This window comes from Galeopterus variegatus, unplaced genomic scaffold (assembly GCF_000696425.1).
Source record: "Galeopterus variegatus unplaced genomic scaffold, G_variegatus-3.0.2 Scaffold1477, whole genome shotgun sequence".
Taxonomy (NCBI): Eukaryota; Metazoa; Chordata; class Mammalia; order Dermoptera; family Cynocephalidae; genus Galeopterus; species Galeopterus variegatus.
In genome coordinates, this window is record NW_007727588.1 from 142520 (window position 1) to 166082 (window position 23563).

Sequence of the window (23563 nt, forward strand, 5' to 3'; positions counted from 1 at the left end):
CCTGACCCAGGAGGAAAGGCACTTTGGCCTTCTTACTCACTGCTGAATACCTAATGCTCAGCGAAGTGCCTCGCACATAGTAGCTAGGCACATACTAAATATTACTGAATGAATGAATAACTGAGAGAATACTAAACATATATAATGTAAGTAAGAAATCAACCCCATCTAAGTTGCATTTTTAAAACTATCAGCCTGCTAGCCATGTCCACACATCTGCAGTCCGTCACAATCTGGCTGCGACCCTCACAGTTTGCTTAATGGATTTTGCCCTCCTGATTGCTCTGTCCAGTGGATGCTTTTCAATCCTTATCTTACTAGGCTCCCCAGCTCATTTTATTCTATTGACATCTCTCTCATTCTTAGAAAACTTTCTTTCCTTTTTCAGGTTGCTTTCCTGTGTCTTTCATTAGCTTTCTTCTTCAATCTGCTTGTTAGTTCTAGTTTTCATCAACCTTCTGGGTAAACTCATTTTCCCTATGGCTTCAACTACCAACCATCACTTCCCTGCTGGGTACTCCTTAATTTGCACCTGCAGCCCTCACTCCGCGCTAGGCTTCAGAGGTCTCCCGAAAGTCTCTAATTGAATGTTCCAGACATTTCAAACGGAACATGTCCAAATCAGAATTCACTATTTTCCCTTTACATGTGTTATTTCTCCAGAATTTCCTCTCCATCTTCTTACTTACGAAAACTATAAACCTGGAAGTCACTTGAAACTATCTCCTCTCCCTCATTCCACGTATACAATTGAGCAATCACTAAAGTCTCTTAATTTAACCTTGGAAATTGGTCTTAAGTCTACTCCTTTCTTTTCATCTTGACTTATTTAATCTATTTTCTCATTATTTTTCACTTGGATTACGACATTAGCCTCCTCACTCTTTTGCTTGTAAATAGTTTTTTCTTTTCATTATTTAATCTACAGTCTTAACACTTTGCTTAAGACTTTTTTGATGCTCCCCTAACCTGCCAAATTCTTTCAGAGCACAAAGGTTTAAAACTTGTTTCCTCTGCCTGGAATACTCTGCTACTGCACCTAGGCATGGTTTGCTCCCTCATTGCATTCAGGTTTTTGCTCTTAACCTAAAGTTAATATACGTTTAGATTTCTTTTTGTCTCCTTCAGTAGAAAGGTCTGTCTTTTTCGCGACTATATCAACAGTGACTAGAAGAATGGGCACTTAATAAATATTTGCTGAGTGAATGAATGAATGAATTAATTAATTAATGAATAATTGTATCTGAAATAGCACATTCAAACTGTTCTGGGAAATAATGGCCTATTTATTTGCTTTCTGTGGACTGTCACCAACAAATGAGCGAATGAATTAATGAATAATTGTATCTGAAATAGCACATTCACACTGTTCTGGGAAATAATGGCCTATTTATTTGCTTTCTGTGGACTGTCACCAACAAATGAGCTTCTCAAGATCACTGAATGCTTCTTTGCTCGTTTTCCAGGTTTTAATCACAATGGTGCCTGACACCTGGTGTTGCTCAGTAAATGTTGCTTGGAAAATAGAAAACAAAAAACTCTTAACCTACCTTCTAGCAAAGTAGCTGAAACTCAGGAAAAACAAACAAACAAAAACTAATGTCTATTATTAGAATCAGATTTACAGAATATTTTATCATTGCCAACATCTCATTACTCTCTCCTTTTGGCAAAGGAATGGAAATCAAAATGTTAGTTTTAAATGTGACCTTTACTGTTTTCTAGTCTAACCTGTATTTTTTCCATCTTTCATGCAGAGGAAAAAATTGAGGCCTAAAGAGGTTATGTGACTTGCCCAAATATAACCAGGTGGAGAATCGGATATCATATCAGTGGCATCAATGATGGTAGAAATCTTGGGGATGTCTATTACTTGACAAATAGAATACAATTCTGGGACCGGAGAGGCAGTTCTTGTACATGTACTACAATGTATGTGACTGGCTTGAATCTACTCTCTCACTTAGATTCCTTGTGGACCCACCAAACTCTCTGGAAGAACCCCACATTATTCTTGATTATTTAAAGAGCTTGTGCAGGCCCAGAGCTTTCTGCTACAGCTTCAATACCATTCCATAGGATCTTTAAGGAATGGCCTATGATGAAATGAAGTCATGTTTGGGAATTTGATTGCTATCTTGATTGGCTTCTATTACTCCTTACTGGATTTATGATTTATTTGATATTTAGGTGATATATCTAAATTTAGTTGTTACCTACTCAGCTGGGACATAGCACTTCATTATTTCTCTTTTTGGTTCTTTTGTCATAATGCATTGAAACTGCAGGATCCAGTCTTCTGAAGTGTGGTTACTGCACTGTATTTCTTCATCATTAAACCACAATTCTTATCTCTTTATACAAGAGTGGCTCTTTCTCCTTTGGTTATGTAGTTAATGACACTGGTGTGTATATTATCTGTTACAAATTGCTACTATTTATGCTACTAATGGCTACAGATCTGTCACCTAACTGATGGCTTCTATTTGCCTCTTGGAGAACAAGTATTTGCGAAGCATATGGTTATAGTTGATTAATCTCTTTTTATATCAGTTGTACCTTAGCAGGTTAATAAAATTGTTATGTGTATCAAATAAATAGGTTCGACTTTTATCACACACACTTTTTATATAATATAGTTTTTAATCATCTAACTTTCAAGTTTAAAATAAAAGCAGTTATATGCCTAAACGTGAAAGAGAAAAAGTGTTCCCAAGAACTTTATAGTACATATATCTCAGAGATGAAACCTGTACAAGATAAAAAAGTATGCATATTAAAAATTTATAGAAGGATCTAATGAAGATTTTGATCTATAATTTTGTATTACTTTCATTTATTTCTCAGAACCCCAGGATACTCTAAAAACATGCCCTTACAAACGTATACTGCTTCTTTATCTTCATCACTATTATCTTTTATGCAATGGGGTAGTCCTTAGAGAGCATTAATTGCTAGCTATCTCTTAGCTACTTAAAGGCAATCTTGGAACAATTACCATGTATTTATGGGAAGGAGACATTCATTTATTTATTGCCTTTCTCCTAATAATCCCATTGCACTTGAATCACAGTGATAACAGTTTAAATATGCCCACTCATCTTTTTGGGAATTATTCCTTTCTCTAATCCCACCACCCATCTTGGCAGCACCATACCACTCTTACAAGTAAAAACTGTAATGGTGATTGCAACTCAAAAGCATACTGAATCTATTCTTTCTCAATCATTTTTATTATAACAGAAATGGGATTTTATTTTCTTTCATTTAATTTTTTTTTTTAAGAAATGAATGATACAAATTTGGCTAAGTAGAGGACAACAGTCTCTTTTTAAAAAATTTTATTTATTGAAATATAAATGATTGTACATATCTGTGGGGTATAGCATTGATTGTCCATAACTGTGCAATATGTGATGCTCAAATCAGGATAATTAGTATATTCAACATTACACAATGTAATCATTTTTTGTGTAAATGGTATCATTTTTTGTGTAAATGGTCTCATTTTTAGAAGAGACTGTTAGACCTGGTAGAATAGCTAACTATGACCCACAAAGAATGCTAAATGCATTATACATTTGCAAACTTAATTTTTAGCCTTCTTATGGAGTAGAGGTTATTTCAGTCTCATTTTATAGATGTAGAAGTAAAGAATAGAGATGTTAAATAATTTACCCATAGATGCGTAAGTCTTAACAGGCATGAGCAGAATTCAAATTGGGGTCCGTTTGTTTGGTTATCTAACAAACCATCCAAAATTTAGTGCTTAAAACAACAACCATTTTATTATCTCATGAGTTTATGGGTGGACGGAACTGAGTTAGGTAGTTTATTTTCTCCATAAGATGTTGACCACAGCTGCAGCCATCTGGTGGGGGTGGGGGTAAAGTTCTAACTTCTGAGATGGTTCACTTACAAGGAAGGCATTCAGTGCCTTCTACTGGGAGCTCAGATGGGACTATTGACTGGTGTCTCTAAGTTCTTCTCTTTGCAGTACTGCATGTGGCCTTACCAGATAGACTACATTCATTGAGCATAGATGCTGGGTTCCAGGAAGGAGTGTTGCAAGAGGACAAGCTCCATTGTGCAAACATGTAAGATGCTTCCACTTGTATTACACTTGTTAATGTCCTATTGGCTAAGACTAGTCACCAGGACAAGCCCATAGTTAAGGTGCGAGAGAACTATGCAATGTCATAAATACTGAAAGGCCCTATGAAGGCCACTAAAGTAACAGCCCACCAAAACACCTGTCATCAAAAGCACTCTTTTCTGTTCTCCAAATCTCATGGCTATCAGTAATCTGCTCCCCTTGGGTAGCATGTTGGACAATGCCTTGTGGGAAAGATTTAGCAGTTTCAGACACAGAGTCAACTACATGTTTTAGTAAGCTTTTACACTTTCTTCCTTCCAAATATTACATAAAATTTCAATTTCATTTGTATGGTTTTAAAATAAATTTCAGTTTTATGAAAGAAAAATGTCTCTCAGGGATTTAAATTATTTTTAATAAAATTTTTAATGTCATTCTGCATTGGGTTTTATATATTATAATTCATTAGTGAACGAAATAAGGAGAAATATTGTTATATTTTATACACTATCATTATTCAAATAAAATAAAATAAAAGTGAATATATAGCAATCTATTTCTTAGATTATATGACTAATTTTGGGTTTTTTAAAAACTTTCCTTCAAAGAAATGGCTTTGATCCCATTACTTATGTAAAAGCAGGATTTTTCTCTCAGAAATTGTGATGCTTTTCTTAATTTTATACAATTTATAATAATTTATTTTTAATGTCACTTATGTAGATGGGTTCCTTATAGAACTTTTTGCTTAAAATTTTTATAGCATTCAAAGCATTCTATATTTTTATATAAAATTTATTTCTAAATAGAAGTATTTTATGTTAATGACCCAAAATATTGAAACTATTTCTTCCATTGATATTGACATTTAGAAAAAAATATATAACCCTTTACTCTTGATTCATTACTTCAAGTAAAATTAGCAATGATTTACAGGTAATACCATTTCAAAGCTGTTTGGTAACCAATGCAAACTCTGATAATGTCATAGCCTAGTAAGTATCACGACTCTGAGAAATGATATCAGAAGATGATATATGAGTTATGTTATCCCTTTAATGACTGTGGTGTTGTTATTATACTTTTTTTTCCTTCTTAATAAACAGAATAAAGAAAACCAGTGACTTACTTTTTGTGACAACACCTTCTAGGCGAATGATATTTGGGTGGTCAAACTGACCCATGATACTAGCTTCTCTGAGAAAATCTCTTCTTTGCCGATCCATGTGGCCACCTTTCAAAGTTTTAATGGCAACTGGGATCTCTCTTTTCCCTGGGGTCTTCAAACGCCCACTGCAGACTTCTCCAAATTCACCTTAAAACATAAACAAAAACCATTATTTGCTTAAACAGAATACTTACATTTCGGAAGAATAAAATCATCATACAGTACCATCCTGTTTTTATTTTAACGTAATGATTATCAAGTCCGTTATTTTCAGATGAAGATTTCTTTCTTAAAATTAAGTTTGTGAGGACAATATGCTTGATCAGCAGCATTTATGATGAATAACGGAATGCATTTTCATATGCTTTACCACAGGAACTATCATCGATAGATTTCTCTGATCTATTGAGAAATTATGACTAGCAGAAGGGGTGATGCTAATGTAATTTTACAGAGAAGGAATAACTGCATAACACTTCCTATTTCTGTTCTCAATTCTGATATATGAGCCAAATGCCTGCTCTATTCAGGGAATCCATCAGGCATGTGCAGTTAATTTGATCCCCTAGGCCGTATGCCTGGGTCTCACTGACCATTAGAAATCAACATTAGGATCAATTGGTGTATGAACATATTGAAAAAACCATACTGAACTCAAATGTAATAAATGATTATACAGGCCAAATTATGAGCCACGTGGATAGAAACACAAATACAGTAAGATGAGTTATGGTTCAGCACTTTCTCTATTGGGTAGGTTAAATGATAACAAAATATTTGTCAAGCATTTACTACATATATACCTAGTGCTAGAGTTCGATGAGTTTCAAAGAAATATAGAACTTGGTCTCTGTTCTTAGAAGCTTATAGTCTGGCAGGATAATTTAGATGACCATAAATAAAACACATAAGAAGTTAAGAACCGATTCCTGTAAAGGCTGTATTTGTTAAGAACAGTGGGGGCTGGGAGACTTCCTGGAGGAGTTGGAACTTATCCTGGACCTTGAATGAAGGGCAGGATTTGGATATTCAAGAGGAGTGACATTCAACACAGGGGTGCATGAAAAGAGTGAGGGAGGTGAAGACAAAGATGCAAAGGTCAGAAACAGTAAAAGAATGATGTGGACACAGGGCAGCAAGGAGATGGGGGTGGTATCGTGGGTTGGAAGGTCATAGGCTTTCTCAGTGCAATGCGATAAATTCAGCAAGGCTTGAAATTCCATTCTTAATTCTTCTAGAGACAATTACCTGCATCTATATATTTATTTTTAATTACCTGAATTTATTTAAGAGCATAATGTTTGATCCCCAATTAATTCATCTATAAAGTCACGATGATAAAACCTTCCATACTTCTATAATATCATTTTGTGCAAGGATATTGAGAAAATCAAAGTGAAAATACATGGGAAAGGGCTTATAAATTGTAAAGTGCAATTCATAAAGTGGTTTAAGTTAGCTAAATCTTTGGAAGGGTGAATAAATGGAAATTAAAATATCTTCAGTTGGTTTGTTAGCAACTCTGGTCAACTGTTAGACGCAATATGAGTTAAATGTAGAGAATCAAATTAAAATTTTGCAGTAACACAGATTTCAATTATCCATTCTATGTTTGAACCACTTTATCATAGTCAACTAAATGCTGACTATTCATGAATATTTAATTCCCTTTTGGTGTAGGTACTAAGATGTTTTTTAAGTAAAAAAGAGAATAGCTTGGAAGAAAACAAGACAAAACTTTGCTTCCTAAGAAAGATGTGTATAAATGTTCATTACAAATGAAAGCAGTCTAACAAGAAAGTTTGTTCTATATGTAAAACAAATAAACAAAAAAAACAAGCAAACAAAAAATACTGACTAGACTGTGGTCCCTAGAAAATTCAGTGAATATGATATTGGGGTTTTACAAATCCTGCATAAATTTGGCATCAAAGACAGGAATAACTTTTTTACTTAATGACACTCTGAACCTGTTGGAGGATAGATGTTCTTATTTCTCAGGAAAAAGAAGCTGTAGTTTTTCAGTTCTGTTTGCAGTTTTTCCAAAGATTTTCTCTTGTGCATAAAAAAATAACAATTGACAAAAATTTTCATCATTTTTCTGTTAAGGCCATGACCCTCAAGAGAAAAGGTGTATGTGTTTAGACTAATGCCTGATAGAGGCCTATTAAGATACTTGAAATTCATCCTCAGATCACTGTGGTCTGTTCTAATGGGTATCTAGGACAAAACATACTTTTCTTGTTTTCTTCTTTGCCTTAATAAATTAGCTAGTATGTATAAAGATTCAGCAATATTTTAAAACCCCTCACCTTCCATCAGCCCATATAGTGTAATGTGATTTTTCTGTTCACATTTCATAGGAATTCACATAAACTTTTGAATATAATGAAATGAACGAGAACTCTGTTAGTATTTTATCAAGACAGACATAGTAGTAATTTTCTTCGGTTTTCTGTTGTCTGAAATTCATATATCTTATTAGCACCAGGCAGGTGTTTTCTTCATGTCAAGCTTTACATCAAGCTGTTATCACACTTATTTCAGTGGCACTAAATATAGTTGCCTCAATTAAAGATACAAGACTCCCAGTGCATTTTTTAGGCAAAGTTCAAAAAGCTCAGTCACAGAATTTATTTAAACTTTTCCGCAGTAAGCCTGGATATATCAGATATATCCGACTGATTGGAAAAAAATATTTTATATTAAATGCATAATTTCAGATATTGCCATAATATCTGAAATGATGGATTCATTACGTGATTGTCCTTGTAAGAAAAGTGGAGGTCCTGTATATAACCATAAATAGGAGAAGTCATTCCTCAATAAGATCTGTGAACATTTATATATATTAGTTAGTGGATAATTAACTCATTAACTATAGGAATATGGTGTTAACTACTTTTTTTTCTTTTTCAATATACAATTGCAATCATTATTACAAAGCTAGGATTTATATAGTGCTTATCATGTGCATTAAGATCTAAGAACTTAATGTATATTTTAATCTTTACAAGTAAACTTTGAGGTAGGTACTGGTATTATCCTATTTTATAGAAGAGGAAACTGAGGCACATGAGCTAAGTAACTTGTCCACAGTGGCACAAATAGAAAATGGTAGAGCTGTCATTTGAACCCAGTCTGCCTGGCTCCAGAGTCCACGTTTGTAACCACTGTTCTCTGCTGTCCGGGCTGTTTATCATTGTTAATATTTTCTTATGTTACTATTCTAAATTTCCGATTGGTAACAATGGTATCTTCAAACCACCTATTGTAAAGTGTTCAAACACACCAGCTGGGTATGAACAGATGGATAAAATGACAAAACCATATCCTAGGAATCCTTCACTATTAAATAGAAATGGAGATCTAGATCAAATATGTTATATGTTAGATGGTCTGGAAAAATCACTTTGGTCTATCTAGTTTCAAGAGAGCAAGGAAAATTATATCTAGGATAATTGATCTTCTGCCTCTGACAGCCCATTCACCAGCTAACAACCCCATTTATCTCCCCGGGTGTTGGCAAAACCTTTATGGACAAGCAATTTTGTTCTATAATATACAGGATCATATTAAAACATCAATTAGTATTGGATTTTCCACATAAAGCCTGTATAATTGAGCTAAAACTGTGAGAGGAGGGTGGGAGTGGTGAGGGACAATCCATCTTGGAGGACTGTTGTAGCATGATCAGTTGGAGGCTTTCCAAAATTTTACTTCCCACATTCTGAGATTCTGGTACTCCCCCGCCTCCAACCCCTGAGAGTCACTGAAGCAAAGAGACATGATACTGATGGAATTTCCTCATGTCTGTCAGCTGTGATCAGATGTTTCTTTCCTCACACCCACCATTTCCCTGTGACAGGAATGTCTCCCTTCCTCCTCTTGTCCACCTTCTTTCTCTATGTGGATGGCTCCTGATGAGACAGGCCAAGCTTTGATGTCCCTCCTTCAGAAAACATTCCTTGACTGACTCATCTAATTTAGCCTCGTACCACCAACAGGTCCTTCTAATTGCAAAAGAAAAAAAATAGCAGCCTCTGACATTTGGAAGCTGGCCTGGCTCTCATGGAGAGGCTATTTTATTTTCCTATTGGATATAATACCCATCTCAGACAAGACTACTCTGAGACCATGATAAAATGAGACAGAGCAGGGCCCCTTCATAATTTTGTCTAAGCCCAGACAAAGGAAAGGTCACTGTGCCACCCAAAATACCAAACATCCCCTGTTTCTTGACTAAACTGAGTGCTACTTTAAAAAAAAAATAACAATTATAGTTTTATTCTCATTCTAGTTTCCTCTCCCTTTAGGATCTATGGTGTAAGTCTAAAATTAAGACCGAATATTATGGCTTCTGTGGTAGCTGGGAGAACCTGGGAGGGAGTCAAATAGCCCTACTGCCAGCTCCCCTCCTCACTCTGCTCCTGCTGATAAGGTCTTGGAGCCAAATAACCCTCCTTATCAAACAGACCAGGTGTAGTTCCTCCTCATCCCTGACTAAAAGGTTTCAGTTCCCTGCCAGCCTATGGAATGGTTCAAGCCAATTACATTCACCTGTAGGAATCAGGGGATATTCCACTCTTGATGCTACAAAGCCTGTTTCCCACACTTATGTTTGCTTACTCTGTTCCCAAGTATAATCCTGTGTATCCCTGAAAGTTGTATGTGGTGTCTTCCTCCTCCAGGCTATGAGTGTATGAGATTAATAAATATGTGTCAATTTCATCCCTCTAATGTAGAGCATTGTGTGTTTGGCCATCCCAATAACCCTAGGGCTGGAGTGGTTCTTCACCAACAGAGTGAAGAGGAGTGAGTTAAAACAGATATCCAGGGGGTGACATCAGCAAGATGGTGGAAAAGCAATCACCTGCTCATATCTCTCTGCAACAAGATCTGTACCTACTCATGGAAGATATTCTCCTTGTGGGAGCCTTTGTATTCAGGTAGGGGACTGTGAAACCCTGGTGGAGCCCAAGATCTAGGAGGTTGTTTTGAGAATACAGACTTGCACCCAGGTGGCAGACCCATCAACTGTGCATCTTGGCTTCAGATCCAGAAACAACTGCATTCTCCACAATGCTTGGTTACAGCCCATTTGGCCTTGAGACTGCTTCAAAATCCATACACCAAGGGGCCACTAATGCCTTGCAGACAGTCCGTCTGCCCATTGATATCAGTCTTGGCAGCGGACCTGAAAGTTATCCTGTAACTCAGCTCCAGCCCTGCTCAGCTGTTTTCCCAGCTTAGTACAGCTTGCACAAGGACCCAGAGGGGAACCTGCCTATCTATGCCACCAAGACAGGCTTGCTGTCCTCTTTCCCATAGCAAATCCTGAAAGTGCCCTGTCTCAGCTCTAGCCCCTCTCTACCCTGGGATAATTGCACCCATGCAGAGAACTACTGAGAGACTTGCCCGTCTATGCTATTAAGATAGGCTTGTCAGCCTTCACCCTACAGCAGAACCTGAAGGGGCCCTGTCTCAGCTCCAGCCTTTCTTGGTTGTAGGAGTAATCCTACCCACACAAAAAACTGCTAGGAGACTTTCCCATCTGTGCTATCATGACAAACTTGACAGACTGCATCCCACAGCAGATCCTAAAAGGTCTGTGAAGCTTAACTCATCCCCTCTCAGCTATAGCCTGGGAGGAATCCCAGTGACACAGGGAACTGCTGGGTGACTAGCCCATCTGTGCCAATGGGACAGGCTTGCCAACCTCTGTCCCACAGCAGATCCTGAAGGGGCCTTGTCTAAGCACCAGCCCCTCTCTGCCACAGACTTGGAGTTATCCCACCTGTGCAGGAAACTACTGGGAGATGCTCCTGGATAGACTTGCTGGCCTCTGTCTCACAGCAAATTTGAAGGGGCTCTGAGTCTCAGCTTCAGTCCTTTTAGCTACAGTCTGGAAGAAATCCTGTCCGCATAAGGATCTGCTGAAATTCTTGTTCACCAGTGATACTGGGACAGGCTTGCCAACATCAGTCCCACAGCGGATTCCAAAGTAAATCTGAGGTTTGGTTTCAGCCCTTCCCAGCTGTGGTTTAGGAGCAGTTCTGCCATGCTGGGGTCCCACCAGGAGATGTGCCCATCTGAGTCTCCCTGGCAGGCTTTCCAACTTCTGTCCCACAGTGGATCTTCAAATGACCTTGGATCTCAGACCTAGCCCCTTTCATCTATGGACCGAGAGCAGTTATGCCTGTTGGGGACCCACAGTAAGGCACATCCAGCAGTGTCCCTACAGGCTGAAGCTCTGACCTCAGTCCCATTGTGGATCTTGAAATGGACCTATAAATTGGCTCCATCCCTTCTCAACTGCAGTCTGAAAGCAGGCCTGCTCATCCAGGAAACCACCAGGAGAAATGCCTATCAATGACCCTAGACACGGGGCTGGAGACCTTGTTCTTAACCGTAGATCCTGCAACAATCTTGTGTGTCATTTCCAGCCCCTCTCAGTCACAGACCTGGGTATAGCCAGCCTAGGGACTCATCTAGTTATCCAATGGAAGTCCTCCCAGAGACCTGGAAAAAGCCACACCCATCAGCAAATGTGGTAAAAGACCCACTGTTTTCAAATCCTGATGCAGACCCTCATTATCTCAGAGCCAGCCCTACAGACCAACATCCTGGAAACAGTCTGGGGACCAGATAGGATCCATGACCACTAGAGCTTCTGGTAACAGGCCAGCCAACTGCAATCTCCACTACAGACCCAGCATGAGCCAGGAGACCCAGACCCATCTCCACTCAGTTGCAGTCTGAGGCAATCCCATAAACTGGGAGACTAACAGGAGAAGACTTACTTGCTGAAACCTGTCTACAAAGACCGAAGTAGCAACTAGCTCCTTCAAATGCAAAGAAACCAACACAAGGCTACACAAATAACAAAGAATCAGTCAAACATGACAACACCAAAGGAAGCTAAAAGACCTCTAATAACTAACTGGGAAGAAATGGAGATATACAAATTGCATGGAAAAGAATATAAAACAATCATTTTAAAGAAGCTCAGTGAGACTCAAGAAAATACAGATACACGATTAAATTAAATTAGCAAAACAATGCATGAACAAAATGAGAAGTTTAATAAAGAAATAAAAATTTTAAAACAGAATCAAACAGAAACATGGAGCTGAAGAATACAACGATGGCACTGAAAAACTCAGTAGAGAGTTTAAAAAGCAGATTTGATAATGCAGAAGAAAGAATTAGCAAACTTAGGGGCCGGCCCGGTGGCGCACTGGATAGTGCGCTGCTTGGGAAGCGCGGCGGCGCTCCCGCCCGAGGGTTCGGATCCCACGTACAGACCGGTTCCCGCTCACTGGCTGAGCGAGGCACGGGAGCAGCATCGAGGGTTGCGATCCCATTGCTGGTCCCCGGTCCGGTACGGGGGCAACACTGAGGGGTGCGATCCTTTGCCGGACACGGAAAAAGATAACAGACAAAAAAAAAAAAAGAATTAGCAAACTTAAAGACAGGACATTTAAAATTAGACAAAAAACAAACAAACAAAATTGAAAAAAATGTGAAGAAAGCATAAGAAACCTATGGGACACCATCACTTATACAAATATATGAATTATGGGGGTACCCCATGGAGTAGGGAGAAACAAAGGGGAAGAAAGATCATTTAAAGAAATACTGTCTGAAAACTTCCCAAGTCTTGGGAGGATTATAGACATACAGATTTAGGAAGCTCAAGGGACCCCAAACAAGATCAATTCAAAAAAGAATATTCTGAGACACATTATAATCAAATTATCAAACTTTAAAGACAAAGAGAGGATTCTGAAAGCAGCAAGAGAGAAGAAACTCATCACATATAAAAAGCTATCTCATAAGTCTATCAGAGGACTTCTCAACAGAAACTTTGCAAGCCAGGAGGTAGTAAGATGACATGTTCAAATTGCTAAAAGAAAAAAGTTGCCACCCAAGAATACTATACCTGCCAAAGCTGTTCTTTAGAAATGGAGAGACGAAGACATTCCAAGACAAACAAAATCTGAGGGAGTTCATCACCATGAAGCTGACGTTATAAGAAATGTTAAAGGGAATTCTTCAAGTTGAAACAAAAGGATGATAAGTAACAATATGAAAACACATGAAAGTATAAAACTCACTGGTAAAGGTAAATATTTAGTCAAATTCAGAATACTCTAACACCATGAAGGTGGTGTGTAAATCACTCTTAACTCTAGCATAAGAGTTAAAGGAAAATTGTATTAAAACATCTATAGCTCTAAACAATAGGTTAACAGATACACAATATAAATAGTTGTAAATTATAACATCAATTGCATAAAATGTGTGGGGGTAGGAGAACCATAAGTGTAGAATCTTTGTATTTGTTTAAAGTTAAGGTACTATCAACTTAAATTAGGATATATAAGATGTTTCATGTAAGTCTCATGGTAACTACAAAGTAGAAACCTCTAGTAGATATGCAAAAGATAAAAAGTGATCAAAAAATACCACTACAAAAATACAACAAATCACAAAGAAAGATAGAAAGATTGGAAGGGAAAAAAAAAATTACAAAACAGTCAGTAAAAAATTAACAAAATGCCACTACTTTTCAATAAGTATTTTAAATTTAAATGAATTACATTCTCCATTGAAAAGACAGAGTAGCTGAAAGGATAAAAAAACAACATACAACAATATGCTGCTTACAGGATACTCACTTTAGTTGTAAGGACACGCATAGACAGAAAATGACGGATGGAAAAAGAAGCAAATGGAAAACAAAAGAGAGCAGGATTAACTATACTTATACCATACAAAATAGACTTCAAGTCGAAATGGGTAAAAAGAGAAAAAAACAGGTCATTATATAATGATAGAGGGGTAAATTCAACAAGAACGTATAATAATTTAAAATACATATGGAGCACTTAAATATATAAAGCAAGTATCAACAGATCTGAACGGTGAGACAGACTGCAATACAATAGTAATGGGGGACTTCAATACTTCAGTTTCAACAATGGATAGATTATCCAGAGAGAAATCAATAGGGAAACAGTGAACTTGAACAATACTTTAGATCAAATAGACTTAACAGACATATAGAATATTCCATCCAACAGCAGCAGAATACACATTCTTCTCAAGTGCACACAGAACATTCTTCACAAAACAAGGCTTAATTTAAGAAACTGAAATCATTCCAAGTAGTTTTTCTGACTACAGTGGAATGAAACTGTAAATCAACAGCAAGAGAAATTTTGGAAAATTCACAAATTCATGGAAATCAAACAACATTCTCCTGAACAATCAATAGGTCAAAGAAAAGATTAAAAGAAAAGTTAAAAATATATCCTCAGACAAATGACAATGAAAACACAGCATACCAAACACATGGAATGCAGCGAAAGCATTCTAAGAGGGATCGTATAGCACTAAATGCCTGCTTCAATAAAGAGAAAGATCTCAAAAGACAAATAAAAAATCTTGACATTACTTCAAGAAACTAGAAAAGGAAGAACAAACTAAGTCCCAAAAACAGTAGAAGGAAGGAAATAATATCGGAGTAGAAATAAATGAAAAAAAGACTAGAATGACAATAGAAAAAAATCAACAAAACTGAGTTCTTTGAAGAGATAGAGAAAATTAGCAAACCTTTAGACAGACTAAGGAAAAAAAGAGAGTCAAGTAAATAAAATCAGAAATGAAAGAGGAGATATTACAACTGATACCACAGCAATACAAAGGTGACTACTATGAAACATTATATGCCAACAAATTGGATAACCTAGAAGAAATGGACGAATTTCTAGAAATGCACAACCTACCAAGACTGAATAAAGAAGAAATTAAAAATCTGAACAGATCAATAACTAGTAAGGAAATTGAATCAGAAATTATGTCTCTCATCAAAGAAAAGCCCAGGACCAGATGGCTTCATGGCAAAATTCTGTCAAACATTTAAAGAAGAACTAATATAAATTCTTTTCAAAATCATCCAAAAACTTAAAGAAGAGGGAATACTTTCAGACTTATTTTAGAAGGCAAGCATTAACCTGATAACAAAGCCTGACAAAGAGACCAAAAGAAAAGAAAATTACGGGTCAAACTTATGTTGAGTGAAATAAGCAAAGCACAGAGGGATAAATACTGCATGTGCTCATTCATAAGTATGAGCTAAGAGAGAAAGAAAGAAGGAAAGAAAGACCACAGTGGTGCATTGGACTTGCAGAGGGAGAGAACATACCTAGGGATACAAAGCAAAGTGGGGGAAACAGGGACGGGGAGGGAGGTTGGGGATAATTGGGTCGGGTACACAGGGTACAATCACAATTTGTGGTAACGGGCATGCTGCCAGTATGGATCTGGCCTTCACATCTGGGTCACAAGGGGGGACAGTCAGCTTTGTATCTCATGAATATTCATAGCCAATTAAAAAAAAAGAAAATTACAGGTCAATATCCCTGATATACATAAATGCAAAAATCCTCAACAAAATACTAGGAAACTAATTTCAACAGCACATAAAAAAAATCATTCACCACAATCAAGTGGGATTTATCCCTGGGATGCAATGATGGTTCAACATATGTAAATCAATAAATTTGATAAATCATATTAACAGAATGAAGGACAAAAATGATGTGATTATATCAGTAGATGCAGAAAAAGCATTGGACAAAATTGAGCATTCTTTCATCATAAACTCTGAACAAGTTAGGCATAGAATAAATGTACCTCAACCCAATAAAGGCCATATATGACAAGCCCACAGATAATGACACTCAACAATGAAAAGTTAAGTTTTTCCTCTAAGATCAGGAATAAGACAAGGATGTACAATCTCACCACTTCTATTCAACATTGTGCTAAAAGTTCTAGCCAGAATAATTAGACAAGAAAATGAAATAAAAGACAGCCAAATAGGAAAGGAAGAAGTAAAATTTTCTCTGTTTGCTGATGACATGATCTTAAACACAAAAACTCTAAATCCTCTATGAAAAAGCTATTAGAACTGATTAACAAATTCAGTACAGTTGCAAGATAAAAAAGCAATGCAGAACAATCAGGAGCATTTCTTTACACTAACAATGATTTATCTGAAAAGGAAATTAAGAATTCAGTCCCATTCATTGTAATACAAATAATAATAAAATACTTAAGAGTAAATTTAACCAAGAAAGTGAAATATTTTTATACCAAAAACTATGAAATATGGATGAAAGAAATAGTAGACAACACAAATAAATGAAAATGTATTCTGTGTTCATGGACTGGAAGACAATATTAAATGGACATACTACTAAAAATGATCTGCAGATTTAATGCAATCCCTATCAAAATTCCAATATCACTTTTTACAGAAATGGAAAAATAACCCCTAAAATTTGTATGAAACCACAAAAAACCCTGAATAGCTAAAGCAATCTTGATCAAAAATAACTAATTTGGAGGCATTGTACTACTTGACTTCAAAATCTATTACAAAGCTGTAGTAATAAAAACACGATGGTACTGGCGTAAAAACAGACATATTGACTAACGGAACAAAATAGGCAGCTCATAAATAAACCCATACCTTTACAGTCAACTGACTGTTGATGAAAGTGCCAAGAACACACAATGATGTGTGCTTTGACAAAAGTGCCAAGGACAAACATCATTCTATAAATGATGCTGGGAAAACTGGACGTCTGCATGCAGAAGAATGAAATTGGACGTTTATCTCACACCAGATACAAAATTCAACTGAAAATGAATTAAAGACTTAAACGAACACCTGAAACTGTAAAACTACTAGAAGAAAATATAGGGGAAATGCTCCCCAACATTGGTCTGGGCAAAGGCTTTTTGATATGACCCCAAAAGCACAGGCAGCAAAAGCAAAAATAAGCAAATGGTCTTGCACCAAACTAAAAAGCTTCTTCACAGCAAAGGAAACAAGAGAGTGAAGAGACAACCCATGGATTGGGAGAAAATATTTGCAAATTGTACATCTAGTGAGGAGCTAATATTCAAAATATATAAGGAACTAAAACAACTCAATAGCAAGAAAACAAAGAACCCAATGAAAAAAATGGGCAGAGGACTTAAATAAATATTTCTCAAAAGAAGACATACCAATGGCTAACAGATATATGAAAAAGTGTTCACCATCACTAACCACCTGGGAAATGCAAATTAAAACCATAATGAGATATCACCTCATATATGTTAGAACGGTTATTATAAAAAAGATGAAGATAACAAGTGTTGATGAAGATGTGGAGAAAAGGAAACCCTGGTACACTACTGGTTGGAATGTAAATTAGTATAGCCATTTTGGAAATAGTTTGGAGGTTTCTCAGAAAACTAAAAATGGAATCACTACATGATCTAGCAATTCATGTCTGGGTATATATTCAAAGGAATTGAAATCAGATGGTTAAGAGATATCTGCACTCCCATGTTCATTATAGCATTATTCACAATAGCTGAGATATGGTAGCAACAACCTAGGTGTCCATCATCAGATCAATGGATAAAGAAAATGTGGTATATATACACAATGGAGTACTATTTAGCCTTAAAAATGAAGAAAATTCTGTCAAATGTGACAACATGGATAAACCTGAAGGACGTTATACTGAGTGATATCAGTTAGGCACAGAAAGACAAACACCGCATGATCTCAGTTACACGTGGGATCTAAAACAGTTGAACTAATGAAGTAGAACATAAGAATGGTGGTTACCAGACCTTCTGGGCAAAGCAGGTGTATGGGGAGAGAGGAGATGTTGATACATCTCATAAGGAGCTGATATCCAAAATATATAAGGATACAAAGTTTCTATTAGGAGGATTAATGTTTAGTGAACTATTGCGCAGAATGGTGAGCATAATAAATAATGCATTATATATTTCAAAATTGCTAAAGGAGTTGATTTTAAATGTTTTCACCACACACAAAAAATAAGTATTTGAGGTGATGAATTTTTTAATTAGCTTGATTTAATCAAGTATAAACATATATCAAAACATCACATTGTACCCCATAAATATGTACAATTATTACTTGTGAACAAAATTTTTTTTTAAAACAAAACAAAATAAAAAAAACCCAGATACCAAATCATAGGATTGCCTTTGCTTTCTGATAATATCTGATCTAGAGCAAACTCCTGCTTCCTTAGACCCTTTCCTAAATCACCTAACTAAAGCCCAAATCCTATAATAGATTCTTTCTAACACCTTGTTGCTGTCACACATTATAGTTCCCCATAGAGTGAGGATTCCCTTGCTTAAATGAGCACTAAATCCAACTTGTTCAACTATAGTGTGTTCTTAGTGGACTTTGGTTTGAGACTATTAATGTATTTACTGAATAGATCTTTGAAATTCATTTTTAACTTGCTTACTCATTTATTAGCTGTCTCCCCACTTCAACACTTCCTCCTGATCCTGTCCTGCCAACTACATAATCTAAGGTGTAAAGGCATGAGCCTTGATTGTCTCTATCTTCTGTTGTATCCACAGTGCCTAGTACATAATAAACACCTCTTTAATATTTGCAACATGAATGAAATACATGAGCAAGAGGGAAAAAACAACTCTAGACCCAAAGTTGGGATATTTTAGAATAGAGGTAGAGGTCAGGGAATTTTATGTATCCTGACTTTTTAAAATTTGCATAGTATCTTTTGGTTTCCTTTCATTGTGTAGAGTTAGGAGATGCCTCAATACATTTTGTCTTCAGTTTTGTCTTTTTTTTTTTTTTTCTAATTTAACCACACACAATCCACTTTTCTTTTTGATTGTAAAGGGAAGAGAAAAAATATTTGTAAATGTCATATAAAGAAGGAGTTAAAAAAGAAGAGGCATAGAGAAAAAGCATGGAACATTAGATTTTTCATTCAGTTCTAGAACTATATATTAGTCTCTCGAGGTCTTAAGGCAAACTCCATTGTTATTAATGTTATCAGGAGGGTCACCTACTCAACTATATTCACTGCCTGTCATTCAAGGATGAAATACCAGTATCCTTGACTAATTCTGTCTGATTTCTTCCTGACACAGAGCACACCTTCTCCATATGAAAGAGAACAATGTTTTTTAAAAAAAAAACTTGTAATCAAACAGTAGTTGAATTGATATTCGAATGCTTCTGATTCAGCTTGCAGAAAGTTTCAACATGATGCAAGATTTCTCATGCTTAACAAGGCTTGCCAATAGGAGAAGTAGACTAACACACGGGGCAGAACAGGTCTGAGAAGTTTAAGGCTTCTATTTCTGGTTTCACCACTGATTTGTTTTGTGGCTTTAAAGTAGGTCACCTTACTTTTTCCTACTTTCATTGTGGGTGGGTTAAATACCTACCACCTATCTACTTCTGGAGAGATACAGATTAACGTGTAAATATTTGCAAAGCTATTAGAGTTTTAGAAATAAATTCCATGTAACCCCTGTGTCTTTTAAAGTGATACTGATACCATAGAAGATACGTTAGCTATGCCGCTCTGAGTATCCTTAAAATCCTAGGTCCATGAAGTCTAGTCCAGGAAGCAGGATTTCTTTCAGACCTGAAAATAAATTTTCTAACTTCCTTATCAAAGAGTGATTAAGTATTTCTCAGTGAGTGAGTTAAGTAACACACTACCAATTTTTTTTTTCTTTTACACCATATTGCATACATTATATAGTCCCCTTTGTTTTGAGACAAGTTTATTCTTCTCTGCTTAAAACATGCTCCCAAATATAGCACTATCCTAAGGAGATCAAAATTTTCTCTACCTTTGAAATCATAAAGTCCAGTATATTACTTATGTACAGCATAATATTTCAACTTTCCAAACTCACTGATACCTCTACCCCAAAAACATCCTTTTTACCCTGTGTATCAGCCTCTACCAGATGGCCTCTCATACTACCTGCTTTCTTGCCTCAAGGTATATTAAAAGAGCTCCTTTGCAGAGTAAAAGATTTTTGCATTTCAAAACTAGCTCTGCTTGATGCTCTATCAAAATTGATTTTCCATTCTGTCATCAGAGGAATCATGTTAGAAATCAAATCTAACAACAACAAAAAAAAAACTCTGTGACCCAGGGAAAATTACTGAGCATATTTGAGTCTCAGTTTCCTTTATCTATAAAACGTGACTATCTGTTTTGCAGTTATAGGCAGTAAAGTTAAATGAAACACCCAGTACTGTGTCTGGCAGCTTCTATTATTGTTATCACCCACTTCCACTTGCCCTTTGGCCACACACCCGCTACAACTGAAACCTCGAACCAATTTCACCATCTGCCAGTCTCTCCTCCCACAATCAGGCTTCTGAGTTCACTTGCATAATTGGATAGTAATATTACCAGAAATATATGATTCTGTTCTGAGCTATATTCTCTTTTCAGTATACATACCATCTCAGGTTAAGGTCTTTCACCACCACCAACTACTGCCTTTAAGTTTAGTCCCAAATCTACAGTTGTAACTCAGACTTCTCTCTTGAACACTATACTTGTGTAAGTACCTGGAAGTCTCCCAAGAACCATCTCATTATCCTCTCCAGTATTAGTCTGCTCAGGCTGCTATAACAAAATACCATAGACTGGTATTTTGTGGCTTAAACAACTGATATTTATTTTTTCACAGTTCTGAGAGTTGAGAAGTCCAAGATCAAGGTGCTGGCTGATTTGGTTCCTGGTGAGGGCTCTCCTCCTGGCTTGTAGGCAGCTGCCTTCTAACTGTGTCCTCACATGGCCTTTCCTCATGCATGCATGTGGAGAGAAAGATCTCTCTTCCTCCATTTCTTATAAATCCATCAATCCCATTGTATTAGGACCCTACTAGTCTTATCCCATTTTCTGTTGCTTATAACAGAATATCTGAAACTGGGTAATACATAAATAAATAAAATTTATTTCTTGCAGTTTTGGAGGTTGGTAAGACCAAGGTAGAGTGAAAGCATTTGCTAAGGATTTTCTTCTTGGTAGAAACTCTCTGCTGAGTCCTGAGGCAGTGCTTGGCACCACATGGCAAGGGCATACTAACATGTTAGCTTAGGTCTTCCTTCTTCTTCTTACAAAGCCACAACTTCCAATCCCATGGTAACCCATTAATCCATTAATTTATTAATCCACTAATCCATGAATGGATCAATCCATTTGTAAGGGCAGAGCCCTCATGATCTAGTTATCTCCTAGCAACACTACCACTTTAGGGAGTGTTTCAACATGAGCTTTGGAGGGGACAAACATTCAAAGCATAGCATTACCCTTATGACCACATTTAACCTTAATTACCTCCTAAATGTCCTATCTCCAAATACAATCACAGTGGGAGTTTGGGCTTCAACATATGGATTTGGGAAGGGGAAAGGGAAGTCACAATTTAGTCCATAGTGTCCTGTAAAACCCACTTTCCCTTCTTTATCCCTTAATTCATTTAGCCGTGGATGGTTGAAAAATGAATCTCCTAAAATGTCCACATTCCAATCACAAAATCTGTGAATATGTTACCTTATTTAGCAAAAGGGACTTTACAGATGTATTAAGTTAATGATCTTGAGATGTGGAGATTATCCTGGACTATCTGGATGGGCCTAGTTTAACTACAAGGGTCGTTATAGGAGGAAGGCAAGAGAGACAGAGAAGGAGGTGCAATGATGAAAACAGAGGTAAGAGAGTCAAAGAGAGACTTGAAGATGATATGCTGCTGGTTTTGAAGACAAAGTAGGGGCCACAAGCAAAGAAATGTAGGCAACCTTTAGAAGCCAGAAGAAGCAAGGAAATAGATTCTTTCCTGAAGCCCTCCGAAGGAATCAGTCCTGCCAATAGCCTAACTGTAGTACAGTGAGACTGATTTTAGACTTCTGACTTCAAGAACTGTAATCAATTTGTGTTTTCTTTAAAGCCACTAACTTGAGGTAATGCAAGGATTGCATTTAGCACCAGGCTTGGCACAGAGTGAATTCTGAACTATTAGTTTCCATTTCAGGCTGAATAGTATCCTTCTTTTAAGCACGATTTCTCAATACTCTTCAATGTTCTCTTTAGCATTTTCTGTTAATAGCATTTCTTTCTATTGTAATTTTCTGTTCATATATTTCTCCCACTACACTGTGAGAACAGGGATTTTGTCTTGTTTTTAATCCCCTAGTGTCTGTCTCAGTGAACATCATGGATCACTAATGTTACTGAATTCTTGATTGGAAAGTGTCTTCATGATGGACACCTGCATCAGTATTGAACTCACTATGTGAAAGTATGCACTGCACATTTTCAAGAATTATTTGAAACCATGAGAGAATATCATTTACTAGCTTAAATGAGACTTTTGAATCAGGCAATAAAAATGATCAGTTTTTGTAGTGCAGGTCTTGCGTTTAGACAGCCGTAACTAAGAGAAACTACTGGACTGTCCACTGTTGTGGTCAAGATGCTTTAAAAACTGGAAGAAAAAAGCATCTTTTCAAAATTATATAAATAATTATTTTGATTTAAAAAGCCAATGAGTGTCCTGAATTACTAATAGAAATGATAGTCTATGAGTCTTTATCTTTAAAGACTTTGCATAGCTCTCATATACTAAAGGTTTATAAATAAAACCATACTATCACACAATTTTATCTTAAACTAAAGAAAATACCCATAGATAACCACTAACACCTCTGTAAATTCAACCATGATTCAGAATTGTAGACATTTTAATGTGATTTTGTTTATTCTCCAGGAATAGTAACAGGCAGATGTTCTAATAGAACAATAAACATAAAAACTTTGCTTTTCATGTTAAAGATCTCTTTCCACTAATGTAAACATTATATTAGGTAAAATTTCATTCAGTCAGTTTGTCTTTCATAGACATTCATCATTTTTAAAAAACTTTATGCTTCATCATTTTATTTATTAAAAAAATAATTGTTTTTCACTGACTAGATTGCAATATATACCACTGATTTGTTTTGTGGCTTTAAAGTAGGTCACCTTACTTTTTCCTACTTTCATTTCCTTCTGCTTTCTTTTTGATTATTCTATTTCTCTTTTTCTAAACAGTTAAGTTGGATGTTTAGCTCATTAATTTTCAGCATTTTTTTGTTTATAAAATAAGCTTTTTAACACTATATACTCACCTCTAAAGTATTGCATTAGTCTTACCCCACAAATTTTAAGATGTATTTTTTCATTATTATTTAGTTCTAGAAATTTTCTAAATGATATTAAAATAACCCATGAGTTATTTAAATTAGTTATTTAATTACATTGAAATAATCTATTTTAAAATATTTTAAATTCTCTAATTTTTAAATTTAGCTTTCTATTATTTATTTTTAACTTAATTATATTTTGTTTAAAAAT

The 23563-nt window shown here is 36.1% G+C and overlaps 1 protein-coding gene across 1 annotated transcript in view; it reads right to left on the minus strand.

Moving 5' to 3' along the window:
- Positions 1-23563, minus strand: part of LOC103594092 (ephrin type-A receptor 6-like) — a gene marked incomplete at its 3' end in the record, with an annotated part of 232578 nt that overhangs the window by 84187 nt on the left and 124828 nt on the right. The window contains exon 8 of the mRNA XM_008577280.1: positions 5226-5411. Within this exon, the coding sequence (XP_008575502.1) occupies positions 5226-5411 (186 nt within the window). The remainder of the gene's footprint in view (positions 1-5225; positions 5412-23563) is intronic.